Here is a 14,380-nt window from a genome sequence, read left to right on the forward strand (position 1 = left end):
AAACCTCTAATACCTCAGATTATTACTTAGTGTGCTTTTTCAGTAAAATGCAGCAGCCTGAAAATTCTTTCAGAAAGCTGCAGTACCTTCAGATGTTACAAGAGTCAGATGTAATTTCTTGAAAAGTTATTCATAAAGAAGAGGGTGTATGGCTTCAACATATAGATCAGCTTGAACACATTTGCTATTTTAATGTGTTGTTGCATTTATAGGATACATCAATGTGCTAAAGTTTATGTAGATGAGTAATACTGCAACCTTCAACAATTGTCTTGATTACCTAGTAACCCTGTGAGGTTCTAGCGATCACTAGTAAGTTGAAGTGCCTTCAATCTCATCCTGAACACAGAAATGCGTCTTTCAAAATGTTAATTCCACAAAGCAAGTGGTAAAATAAAATAAAAATAGCAACCATTTCGTCTTCATATATTTACCTGCTGACGATCATCATTCAACATTGTCATTTTGAATGGCATGTGAATTAGCTCAATATTGAGAAATAACTAAACTGTAATTTATAACAGATTCATAAAACGGCGTTTGCTTATGTATGACACAGCTACACAACACACCAATGCAAACATTGATGTAGATCACTGTTGGAAGTGGGGGTCCTTATCCCTCACTGCCACCACCAAATGCTGGAGGCGGGAGTCCCTCACCCTTCATTTCAGCGTTAGGCTAAGTAAGGACACAGTCTGAGATAGCCCTGCCCACACCCTTAGTAGCTTGGCACGAGCAGCCAGGCTCATCTCCAAGGCACAAGTGTACAATATGTGCAACTACACTCACAGCAACCCAATGACGTCACCACAAATAGACTCCACACGAGTTTTTAAAAATTGAGTATAATCTTTACATAAAAAGTTATACAATATGACCACACAATACAAAATCAGCATATAGGAATGGGTAGTATTCCTTCCAGTGGGTTGGTAGGTTATAAGCCCAACCACCGCTTCTAACCAACAGTTAAGCTCACTTCTAACCATTTCCAAAGGGTTAGGCAAGTCGTATTGCTAGAATCCCACACTTTGCAAAATAAAAGAAATGCTGCAATGCGAAACTATATTCTCTTGTACTGTGCAACAGAGAAACAATGCCGTACGTAGCGCCACAGTCATGTACTTTGCAATAGAAGGAATAATGCAATGCGTATCACTACCAGCATGCCCTGTACTAGGAAGAAACAAAGCAATGTGTCACGCTACAATCATGTACTGTGCGATGAAGAAATAATGCAATGCCCAACGTTACAATCACTCTGCAAGGGAAAAATAACGCAGTGCGTAGCGCACCAAGCATGTAGTTCGTCAGGCACAAAAAAGGTCAGGCATCATACAACAGTTTGATAGTTCTTTAGCAGCAATATTTCAAAGTCTCATACGACAGTTTAGGTGCTCCGTTAACAGTGCCCCCAATATTTATTTATTTATTTATTTTAAAAATTTATAAAGCGCAGCGTCTACCTGTGGGTGTCTTGGCGCTAGATATGGATCAATGATGACGCAAAAGTACTGCTTCTCACTCCGGCCCCAGTACTGCCCCTCCTTGGGTCAGCAAAGGCCGAGATCCGAGCCAAAGCAAGAGGCTCACACAGCCAACAAAAGCGAAAGGCCGAGAGAGTGTCCCTCTGAGCCCGCACCCCACGTGGTGATCCACGTTACCTGGGGGCGCAACCCTTCTCTCCTCTCCTCCTTCAAAGACTTGGGCCTTGATCCAGAACTCCGTCAAGGGGACGGCGAGCTCGGGCCTGCGGCTCAGCTCCTTCAGGGCTGTCGTTCAGGGCCTCTGCCGTCTTACTCCGAGGGCCCAATGACCTGGCCCTCCTTCCGGCGGTATCAGTGAACACCGAGACCCGCCTTCAGCACTGTGGAGACTTATTCGAATTCCGTGCACACACTACCCAGGCACTTCTCACCAGCGCCTCAAGTTGCATCTGGACACGCACTCTGCGTGTCCGAGACTCGCCTCTTTGGTGCTCACGATGACCCGGTGCTCTTCACAGACGCCCTGGCTGCACCACGACACGCACTCTGCGCGTCCGAGACTCAGCTTACTCCCGCGTGCCCACGATCACAAGGCACAACTTCTGAGGGTCTGAGTTGCAAAAGCACGCGCACACCGCGTTGCTTGGGACTTCTGCTGAAACTTTTATGTTCCTGTGTTTCCAAACAGGGAACCAGCTCACCTCAGGTCCTTGGGGTTCAAGACACAGCACAGTCTTCTTCAAGCAGGGGGACCCAGCGCCTCCAAGCACAGTCCCAACAGCCAACTTCAGGCCAGCCCCAGATCACAAAGCAAGGATGGGTCTTTCCACAGCAGTCTCTTCAGTTGCTCCTTCTTTAGCAGAGGTTCCTCTCGGCCACAGAATGGGTCCAATCCCTTTCAGTCTCAATCCATTACTGTTTCATTCCAACGTTCAGGGGTTTCAGCTCTTATAGTTGTACCCCTTAATGTCTTAAAAGTCCATTTGTGCTCAGGGGTCCCTGACCCCTCACTAAAACAGTTCTGGGTGTCTCCCTCCCAGTGTCACCTTTCTCCCTTTGATACTGGGGGTATGGATCCTTAATCCCTCAGCAGTAGTTGGGCCAATTGATTTATAGCACCAGCCCAGGCCTTTTCACCTCCCGGGCTTCTCCTCCCCCTACTCTCCAGATGCTCTAAACTTCCAGATCCAGACAGACAATCCACATTTCATCAGAGACACACAGAAATGCCTAAAGCACACAACTCAGCCACTTGCTAAAAGAGTGGTTTCTAAACACACAGTGACAAAAACACCTTCACAGAAAGATGTGTTATGATACTTAGAGTTCATACATACTAAACTTCACCTCTCTATTATAAACTTAAAGGAAACTAGGCTAACAAACAACACCCTGCCTCCCCCATTCTGTCCTAAGGCAAGAAAGCCTTTCAGCAGTGAAAAACGAAATTGAGTGTTTTTCACAGGACATTACACACACCTTAGTATATGTCCTGCCTTTTACCTACTCTGCACCCTGCCCAGGGATTACCCGGGACCTACCACAGGGGTGCCCAATGTGTATGTAAAAGGAAGAGTCAGGATTGACAAGTGGTTGCACTTGTCAGGACAACATGCTAACTTAACAAACTGCGAAGAGACCCTACCCTGCAGGCTTGAGTTCCCTCTCCGCGCACCCTTGCATTACTAGCCCTGGCGCACACAGTGCACATCACTAGGAACTTTACTAGTAAGGCAAACATACCAATCATGGCCAACCAATCACCATTACACTTTACATAGGGAACACTTGTACTTTGACAATGATCAGCAGTGGTAAAGTGCCCAAAGCATCTAAATTGGTAACCCTATGTCAGGAAAACGGTCTAGGGGGAAGCAAAAAGTTAAGGGAACTTTAGCCAAAAAGGTCAAGTCCTACAATCACACATTTAAGTTGATGGAGCAACACATCTATAAAACATATATGCTCAATCAGACCAAGACAAACACCCCAGAGCGATCCAAACAGGCAGATAACCTTGAGTGTAGGTGCCCATGCACCCACACAGACATCCAGTGACTCAACCATATAAGCATAAAAATACATGTACAGTCAAACAGTAGGAAAATTCACAGACCAAGAACAATGAATGCTCCATACCCCCGTAATCTTTAACCCTTCTGTTGAGAAAGTCTAAACTGAAATAGAGAAGATATGAATGTCAAATACGTAAACTTTAATTGAAGAAATCCCTTCTACCGGGGTTGGAATACTTTAGTCTCATCATTGACTTCTCTGGTATAATCGACACGTACCAAATGCAAATCAGTACCCTAATCTATCCAGCACTTTCATACAACAAACTTAGGTTTCTCAGATTGCTAGAAATAAAAACTGTCTATGTAATGCTAGCTCTTCGCTTTAAAATGATTATCAAAATGGTTGCTTCAATGGAAGCAAATGACTACAGCTACCACAATGCAAGACTATGTGCAAAAATATACCATTAGTATACATAGAGCAACTTCACACTGTAATCATTAAGTATATCAGGCTATTTTTTTTCTTGGCAACAACACTTAATTTTAGTTTTATTTCTTCCATAAAGAATTATTAATTGTGCATACATTTGACAAATAGGCAAAGAAACCACATTATTTTCAATTGATTCACTGTGTGTATGCTAGAAAAGCCTTATCATAAGCACATTTTGAAATTTGCCTGAAAACCATGTATTCCAGGCAATAAATCTTTATAAAGGATGACGAATGCAGTTTGCTGAACCTTATTGAAATAATGTTGTGTTACTGCCAAGTAGTGTATATCGATATGCTTATGCGGAGGCAAGTATAGCGACAATTATCTTTGTAACAGTGATGTGAAACACAAAATACACCAATAAATAATGACGAGGGAAATGGGTGAATGCTTTTTGTCACATTTTTCTGTATGTATTAGGTTAATATGGTAAATCAACAAATACATTACAACTAGTCTGGCTTAAGAACCTCCTAAATAGATCTGTGCCACATTCCAGTAGTAAAAGTAAGCCAATGAAACATAAATAGGAAGAGATACCATAACATTAAAACAAATAAATAACACAAAAGACAGAGGTAAAACTATTATGTGACCATGTAGAGGGAAGCAAAGTAGAAATTGAACGCTCCCAGCCTGCCAGAAAATAAAACCTCCTCAGGCTTCAGGGCATTGCAGCCAATTCTCCTGCAATACTCTCCAGCCCCCTGATCAATTGTAAGTGAGGAGACCGAGACGACTCTGGCTTGCCTCGTCTTATCTGTGCAGCATATCTTGGTGTCTGGCTGGACTATGTTGTAAAGATTTTTAAAAAGAAGTCTAATTTTGTTACAGTTTACTTTGCCCTTTGTGGCCATGTTTACTGATTTGTGAGCAGCACTCGAAATGAATTAATAAAAAAAAGTATGGCAACTGCGATCCTGAGAAGAATTGGGGAGAGAGTCAGTGAGGGTGGTGGCAGGATAAGGCACATAGCTAAGAAACGCAAAATATTCTGCAACTACATTGTTGGCCTTTCGCCCAAAGGTAACTGCATAGAACATGTAATACACACATCTTAAATTTAAATAAATACAAATTAAAATTATATGTTGAAGAAACATAGCCCTCCTAGGAAGGTTCAGTTGGTTAATGTAATCATTTTCGAGGTATAAGTGTGTAGCCAAAAGGTCATGGATTTAAATCCTAGTTGGTGCACTGGGGAAAGGGAGATGAGATATGGAGGCCCGGCCAATGACCAAAAGCATTGCGAATATGTACATAATTATTTCTAAAATGCATTACACACAGTATAAGATATACTGCACTCAGTATTAGATAGGCTGCCACGCTGAAAAGGCCTGTGAACTGGTGGTTTGCAGCACTAAGTGAAAAGCTTTGATTTACCCATTTGCAGGATTTATGGTCTCTGTATAATAAGTGTGGGGTGTAAAGCAGTCTGACCCTACAGTGAGATGAGGAGCATTATACAAGAAGTTAAGTTAATGTCAGAGATGGCCTATGGATAGATTAGGAGCACAGTTGGAAGGTGGTGGAGAGGGAATCAGTCGAGAACGAAGTAATTGGGCGGGGCAAATAAAGATTTTCATACAGAAATCCACCAATGCTAAAGCTGGCCCTTGGTGACGCTGCAGACTCAAAGCACTCTCAATCATGGGGAAGTGGTCCGCCCGGGGGAAAGCCCCTTTAATTGAAAGGGATGACATATCGTGAATCCACCAATGAATTAAAACAAACTGTACACATGACAAAGTATTTGTTACACAAGGTTACATTTATCTAGAATTAGGATTTAATGATGAATAGCTCATGATCACATATTTCTTAAGATATAAACCAAATAATCTCAATAGGGTGTGCTTTCTTTTTCACATCACGGTGTATATAGCATAACTTCATTTCTACCAGTCCCACTACGCAAAATGAAAAAGACTGATACCACATTATTATGGTGAAAGAGTTACACTCTACTTACTACTCAAGCAAAATAATTGCAAACCTTTCTCGTTCAATCAGTTGAAAAACTACTAAATCCAATTGTCACATGACAGCAATTTTTATTAGATCTCAAAAATCCCTGCTTGGGTGAATGTAATATGCAGCAATAATTAAGCTTAAAACGTCCTAAAAGTACTCACAGTAAAAAGATTTGATGGCAAGCTTGAAATTAAAACATAAAATGACTCAGAATATTAAGTTTACCTCTTCATACAGATTTGAATCATTTTCATATTTTATCTTGTTATATAGTATTGACCAAAATTGAAGGCCATAAACTGTTTCATGAACAGGTTGTCAGAGGTTAACTGGAGAATGTAATATGCTGTCTTACTGTTATTGCACACCCTCTGCTTCTGTCCCTTCCGTCCCACCTAGTGTTTCCGTGCGATACCAACACTGGGAGATAAATGTGTTCCAAAGATGATGGATCCTTGTAAGGTTATGAATGTAGGTTTATTTAACTTGGTTACAGGTAAAGCCCCAACAGGAGCAGCATCTTGCAGCTCAGCCCTTCTCCCTCCAACTGGCCACTAATCCAAACACAAACACTATCTACATTCCAACCAACCATCGACCTCATTCACTGGCTGAGCAGCATGGAACATCAAAACTGTGGGAAGAATGCATAAGATAGCAAGAGGCCACAACAAATCTCCCCTCTTATGAAAACAATAGGAATTCAGCAGGACGAAGGACGGCAAAACACCCAACAAAACTATAAATACAATCATTCCAACCATCCAATGACCTCTTCACTGGCTGAGCTGCAAGATAAAGTTGTGGCGAGAATGAATAAGATAGCAAGAGGCCACAACAAAATGCTTTTATGACACACGAGTCCAATAACCACTTTGGAAATTCTTTGTTCTAAATCCTGAGGCTTCATGTTAAGACATAGATTATCCAAAATGCGGGAAAGTAATAGGCCTGCGGATAAGGGGCTGTCCTTTCAAAATAAAATAAACACTTCTTTCAAGATAAGGCCAACCATGCAAACAGCAGACATTGGTACCAAACAAATGGCAACGTCTTTCTTACATACTAGGGTAGAAAATCAGAAAACTTCATAAATCAGCAATATAGAAAGGATTTCTCCAAAGCATACAAAAATAAGTTAGCACGCTAACGTCTTCGATTGAGGGTCCGGAGTTACTCATTTAATACACAGGTTAAGGCAGCAAGTACGATAAATCCACCCCGTGATCATGGCCACTGATAGTCCAACAAATAAGCCCTCGTCAGGAATATGCACGAGTCCACCCTGCATAAGTCACACAGGAGACAACACTGAACAGTACTACCAAACTAGATACAAAAGTTTAACAGGGTAAACAGCCACGACAACATCAAAGAAAGGATATCCCACGGGACAACTCTTTCCATACCGAGTGCCAGCGCCAAATCTATAAAGAGACCAAGGTGGCAAGAGGGGAACCCCACAACCCTCATCAGTCCTCTATTATCATAGCATATTGATTGCGGCTTCCCAAATGTCAGGTTGAGTCCCTTTACGATTCTCACCCATGGTGCCGCTTCTGTTCCACGCCGCCCCTACAGATGCTCCCGCACTGGTTTACCCCCGTCACCTAACTCCCACACCTCACGGCCTCTTCGCCCCTTCTCCTCGCAACAATCCTGATGTCTCTGAAACCCGGAAGCGTTGCGCAGCTACTCCACGTCAGCCAAGACGCAATAAATCATAGATACTAAAAAGGGACTGCAGGTCAGCGACATGGGTTATATGGTACGCGGTGGCCATAATAAAGGAGGAATGGAAAACAGGCGGGAATGGTTAGAACAAGTTTTGGCAGTCTACAAGGCGGGTAACTAGTAAAAATGCAAATTCAATCTTTGAAAAGGATGACATACTCAATGTTGTTTACATATATAGAAATATATCTTGAAATCAAAATATATTTTAAAGGCTAGAATTTTTAATGCGAATAGATATACATTTCCGTTTGTTAGTATAAGTTACCACATTTAAAAGATTTGGTTATATATTTCAAATTAACAAATGACATCAACTAAAACCTATCTTTTCTAAGATGGCGTCCACATTGACACCGGTCCAGGTAGTTTATGCAGTGGAAATCCAGTCTTTGCACAGAGATTCCCATTTTCCGATCTACATATGTCAGTGTTGACAAACTGATTGGCGAATCTGTGGTTATCGTGCAGTGGAGATTTAAAGTAGTTGATCCCGCCCTTGAACCCCAGAGCAATGGCTGCCTCCGTCGGAGCGTGGAGTCGCTGTGCGCGTTTGTGGTGGCGGGGATCTGCAAGCTTGAAATTACACATTTCTGTTGGCAGCAGGGTGTTGTGCACGGATGGCGCACACTGTCCAGACGAGAAACGCCCTTCCTTCGACGATTCTGAAATTCAGAGTATACTCTTGAGAATGACGAGGTTGAATCTGGAAAAGATGTTTAGACCTATTCAGCAGGAGCTCAAGGAGCCACAGTATAAGCTCATGACAGACCAGCAACTGATAGAAGCTAAAGAGCGGGCTGCCGAGGTTGCCATGCAGCGTTTGAAGATGCCCCCTGTTCTGAGTGAGCGCCATCCCATCAGTGATGTCCTGGCAGAAGACAAAGTCCTTGAAGGGACCGAGACGGCCAAGTTCGTGTTTACTGACATCACCTACAGCACCCCGCACAGGGAACGCTTTATTGTCGTCCGAGAGCCAAATGGGCAGCTGCGAAAGGCGACTTGGGAAGAGCGAGATCGTATGATACAAGTATACTTCCCTCGAGAGGGGCGGAGGATCACCCCTCCGCCTATATTCCAAGAAGAGAACCTTCTAACTGTCTTCCGTCTGGATCAGCATGAACATGTGCTGAACCTCACCCTCACGCAGTTTGAGCCAGATTCACCAGACTATATCCGAGTGCACCATCGGACTTATGAGGATATTGAGACTTCTGGCAAGTATGACCTTCTTCGTTCAACAAGACATTTTGGAGGATTGGTGTGGTACCTGGTGACCAAGAAGCGGGTTGATGGATTGCTGATCGATATGATCCACAGACACTTTATGGATGATGCTACAAGTTTAATCGTTCTTTATAACATGCTCCACCCAGATTCAATGTCTTCGAAAGAGGCAAAGGAGCAGGGGGCTAATGAACATGAACTTATTAGAATCTTTGTTAGGACGGACTCGGAAAAGGCTGGCTACATAGAGCTTGCACTGCAGTCACAGCAAGAATTATTGAGCCATTCATCATTGTCCTGAAAACAAACGTTGTTAAAACTTGCATTTTCCATTTCGATTGTACAAGAGGGCAGTTAAACACAGTCTCTTAAAGCGTGTCTTATTCACTTATCCATGTCTTGGCACATTGGTTACTAAGTGCAGAAGGAGGATAAAATAGAAAAGAAAAGCAAGTAGGCATAGGATGTATGGTTCTTATCCTATTTACTGCCTTCCATGTTAAAGTTTATTCGTAGAAAAAGCTACTCAATTCGTGCTGAATCATGTAAAAGTCTAATTTGGTTAACGATTAGGTAGTTCGTCAAATCTGTGGATTATACAAAATAAACCATTTTTGCTACAAAAGATTCTTATCTTTAATTTAGAATTATACTCTTTTGTGTTTTTGTATTGTGCTGTTGCCAAAAATACGGATTTTCCTGATATCCGAACATAGTTTTAGGAAAAAACAATATATACATGACAACCTAAATGTACACCCTCCCCACATACATGAAAACCACGGAAAAGATTAACTTTCCAAGCACCCCTTAACTTGAAGTGTATTGTACTGTATAGGTTTCAAAAGGTACTTTAAAAATAAAATCATTATTAAACTGCTGTTGTTGAAGAAAAGAGCAAGGTGTCTCGATTTAGACAGGCCAAATGGATCTGATCAGCTTTGCCAGTTCACACTTGGTAGGCATATGGCAAATCTGCAACAGTGTTATCTTTGTTATTAAGCACATTTGTCTCTCCAGTAGCCAGCAGCTCCCTTCTGGATGATCTCGGAGTCTCCAAAATTGGTCCATCCACTGACCAACACATTGGCTTTCTTACTCTGTCACAATTATAATTCTAAAAATCTTTGCTACAGCATATATGTATCCTATCCAGAGACAAATGACAACACAAATGGGCCATAGACCATCTTCACGTGGTTCTTGAGCTGGGGTGTTGGGGGGGAAAAACACAATAACCTAATCCTGACTGGTAAAATTGTGTATTTTAATTTAAACAATCCACTTTTGTGACTTTGTTGTTGTTGTAGTAGAAATCTTACTGTGCCTGAAATCTTCATTCAGTATACTTGCAATAATCACTAGGATGAATAATCTAGAGATAATCTTGTATGTGTTGTTTCCATTAGTTTTATGATAATGTTGTCTAATCTATGTTCTTCATTCCGAAGTCTACAGATACGCCTTGTTAGTACATGATTTAGAGTACAGCTTTATTAAGGACATTTCTTTCACCTTCCTATATCACTTTTGTAATCCAAACGGGACTTCCTCTGTAAGCCAATTAGGCTTTTCAGTAACCCTGGCCTTATCTCAAATGTTCTGCTTTTCCCTCTCCTTTTTCTATTTCTAAACCTGTATTCTGTACAAAAGGGAGTGGTGATGGACGGGGCATCTGAATCAATCAAACACTCACACCCAGTCAAAAGATCTGGGTTTAATCCATCACCGTTCTTTAGCCCACTCTGCCACCCCAGTTCAGACATGGCAATATGCAAATCAGTCTGACCCTGTGCCTCATGGGAACAGTCCAGCTGGGTGTGAGTGTTTGGTTCAGATGCTCCGTCCATTACCACCCCCTTTTGTACCGCTTTTGGCTGCCATAAGTGTGGCAGGGTATGTTCAGACGTGAGTCCCTTGCTCACTTCGCCACTGGATTCAAGCAAGCCGGGCTGAAGACGGCTGGAATGCCAGAAACCAGTCCTCTGAAGCTTGTTTCCGGTCCAGGGAAGGCATGGCTTGGCAGTTCGGGCTGGACTTTTGTACTCCTTTATTTGGACAGCATAGTTTTAAATGTGGTGTACCTAAATCTGATCTCAAATGTGTGAATTGGCTGTCACTTAATGGTCCTCATTGAACAGCTAATGTGGTGTTTCGTCACCCTAATTTCCACGCCTCGGCATAGAAAGTTTCATCAGAGGATCATTGCCTCTGAGGTAAATGAAAGTAATGTTTGTCTAATCGTAAAGGGTCCAGTATGGTTAGAGTAGTAAAGAGGGCAAGTATATAATAATAATATTTTTTCCACACTTAAGCTGCAACACTACCAATAGCAGAAGCCTTGTCCTGTGACTCTTAGCTGAACCTTCAACTTACCCACGGCGACTCCCAATCCTCTCTATAGCGTTTCGTGCCCTCATGGGACTCAACACAAGGTATCTTGTCCTTGCGCCCCCACAGTCATTACTGTTCCTGCACGGTGGTGCAGCCTCGCTCCAACTTTGGATTCCTGGCCCTACGACCTGCTTGACCTTGTTCTACTTCTCCTGCTGGAAAGGCTACGGTGACTTCTGTGTGTGAGTGTTTGATTGATTCGGATGCTTCGTCCATCACCACCCCCTTTTGTACCGCAAATCTGTATTCTGGGCCATTATACAATGTACATGTTTGCAGTATCGGATAAAGTGAATTAACCAAAAGCTCCACATCAGGTGTCCTACAGCCATAGGCTCGATTGACGCATCACTTACCACAGCTAACCCGAACCCACACAAAGTCTTGAGGCATTCCGTTTCCAAAATCTTTACTTGTCTCCTCCTCGCTCCCTTCACATTATCCTCTGTTCACTTTGTCTCCTTTACCCCACCACCTCGCATCGTACTTTTTTTTTTTTTTTTTCCTTCCCCATTCACTCTCCCTGCTCACATCTCTGCCATGTCTTCATATTCCCTATCCTCATTTCTTTATTCTACTATCGTGCCACCTGTCTTTCCAGTGCTTTTTGATTTCTTTCCACTGATCTCTTTCATTCTTGTGTCTCCCTTTGAAATTGCCCACTACTTCTTTTCCCTCAATTCATATCTATATCCAGTCTAAGTTTCTTTGCTTTCTCTCAAATACCTTTGTTTCTTCTCACAGCCTTCCCTGACTTCCCTATTCCTTTCTCCTTTCCTAAAATATTTTCGCCTCAACTACCACCTCCCTTGTTTGTTTTCTTTTTTCTTTTTCATCTTTACTCCTCTCCTTCTCCCCGACTTCCATTCTAATGGCACCTCTCTGTTTTCACACTTGCTTTTTTGTGTTCCTCGCATTGTAAGCTTTCCCTCTCGCATCAACTAATCTCTTTCCACTGCCTTACCTCTTTAATTTTTAGGGCGGGCCCTTTTCCTATTCCGCAGGAATAGGAAAAGAGCCCTAATGCAGCCAAACCATACTTAAGACCAAGGGCTCTCCAGCGGATTTTGGGAAGTGCACGCCTCGTGCACGAGCTTGCCTGAGCCTTTTGCCTATCAGCCTGCCAGTTCTCCTCCCCTAATTATTCACTTCACTCACTCTGGCTCTTCAAAGGCTCTGCTCCCCGCCCCCCGCCTGCAATTCACGGCCGCTTGCCTTCTGTCCCTTAATCTCCCTGTGACTCCCCCCTCACCTCTCCCAGTCCACTGCTTCAGGCCCCCACCATTTGCTCAGGACATTGCTTGTTTAACCAGTCTGTCCCTAGCTGCCAACTTTGTTTACTTTATCTTTAAAATGCTGAATTGCATCATTCACACTTACTTTAACTATGTGTAATCCTTTACCCTACACCCTCCTTTTTCCAACTGTTCCTGCCCGCACCTTGTCTGTCCGCATCTGCTAACTTTGTTTACTTTTTCATAAAAGCACAGAATTGCGGCACAAGCACTTTTACTTTCACCATGTTTAAAGCAAAGCGCGTTTGGGTGTCGCTTGTTATTGTATGTGGGTGTGTAACGCAGCATACGGAACACACGCGCTGTTTATGTGAAGTATTACATGGAGCAAAATTGAGTTGTGTTTCTTTACCATGGATTACATTTGCAACTTGTGTTCCTTGTCAAGCGTGCGCGAGTATGCACTTGACTATGTGTGTTAATGCTCGAGTGTACTACTGAGCCCTATTTGTGCATACATGTTTGTGCAATTGCGTGTTTGTATGCCGCTTTTTAAAAAAAATTTTTGAGTTTGTGTGTTTCTCTTGTAGCCGACGTGCCTGTGACCTTCCATTATTTCTTCGACTAAGACACTTTATGTAAAACACCTAAATACACTAGTACATGTTTTCAGGGAAACCATCATGCCTGACTTAGCATTAAAAGTCACTGGTGTGCGCTACACATACAGTTGATATAAGACGCAGACCTTTCGTACAACGACTTACACCCACCCCCGCCGCAATTGAAATAAAGCTATCACCCAACCAGAGTCACAGCAGAACACAATACCCAGAACATATTGGTACAGAATGACCCGGGGCATGTGCAAAGCAGGGAAGTAGATGCACATAATCGCCAGCCACACCACACAGCACACCATCAGACTGACCCGTGTTCTCATATTAGTACAGATCGGTTTTAGCCATTTTCTCTGGGGGGCTAAATATGCGGGGCAGACAAAGAAAACATGGCCTATTGACTCTTTTTGATCCCTGCACCATGGGCAAGACTCATTAGACTGTCCACGCCATCTAGTAGTAAATGATCTTAGTGGAAGCGACCCGACCCTAAACTGGTGATAGAGCTTCCTATCGCCACTCTTGGTGATTGTATCCCAGTAATCCTCTAAAAATGGGTCGAGCTTATGTACCAATAATCTATTTTTTTTAAAACTTTATGTATTGCTCTTATACTTTAACACCTTGGGTGCTTGAGATATTTTCCTTCTGTGCAGCATTCCCTGAATTCCCATTGCTCATGACGAGCTCAGCTCAATCGTGCCTCATGACGAGCTGAGCTCGTCATGAGCATCGAAGGGGTTAAGAACCATAAACATTACATTCTCTCATCACTCAGCTACAAGTTATCGGTACATTCTCAGAGACAACAATCAATTGGAAGAAATGACATATGTAAGTCAGCAATAATACATGTTGTACAATATATCAGGAAGGCAATCCGTAAGTCCGGGGCTGGTCCTCCAATGCCCATCAGGAAAGTGCAGTGATTATTACCAATGTAGTGTGCACATGGCTTCATTTAACCAACAGAATAAAGCTCCTGTATACATCTGCATCACACCCATTACGTACCCACCACAAAGTGCAGTCGGTAAAAAACCAGTACGTATACCCTCTAGCTGATAAACCTAATACAATGAAAACTATACACGCGTCCCCCCATCGTTGTCATCAAGCTCTGCACTTTCTTGTCCTTTGACACACTCTGATAAATACACTTGTAACGGGCCCCAAATATCTTTGG

The 14,380-nt window shown here is 42.7% G+C and overlaps 2 protein-coding genes across 2 annotated transcripts in view; one reads left to right on the forward strand and one right to left on the reverse strand.

Annotated features, from left to right (window-relative positions):
- The window catches only part of ARL1 (ARF like GTPase 1), a 100,669-nt gene extending 93,015 nt beyond the window's left edge, over positions 1 to 7,654 (reverse strand). The window contains exon 1 of the mRNA XM_086919128.1: positions 7,530 to 7,654. Within this exon, the coding sequence (XP_086775254.1) occupies positions 7,530 to 7,533 (4 nt within the window). The 5' untranslated portion in view covers positions 7,534 to 7,654. The remainder of the gene's footprint in view (positions 1 to 7,529) is intronic.
- A 495-nt stretch (positions 7,655 to 8,149) lies between these two features.
- Positions 8,150 to 9,828, forward strand: MRPS22 (mitochondrial ribosomal protein S22). The gene has a single exon (XM_086919129.1). It carries the CDS (start codon positions 8,233 to 8,235, stop codon positions 9,244 to 9,246), a length of 1,014 nt encoding a protein of 337 aa, XP_086775255.1. The 5' UTR covers positions 8,150 to 8,232; the 3' UTR covers positions 9,247 to 9,828.
- Positions 9,829 to 14,380: the final 4,552 nt, after the last annotated feature.

The sequence above is a fragment of the Lissotriton vulgaris genome, chromosome 1_1 (assembly GCF_964263255.1).
Source record: "Lissotriton vulgaris chromosome 1_1, aLisVul1.2, whole genome shotgun sequence".
NCBI lineage: Eukaryota > Metazoa > Chordata > Amphibia > Caudata > Salamandridae > Lissotriton > Lissotriton vulgaris.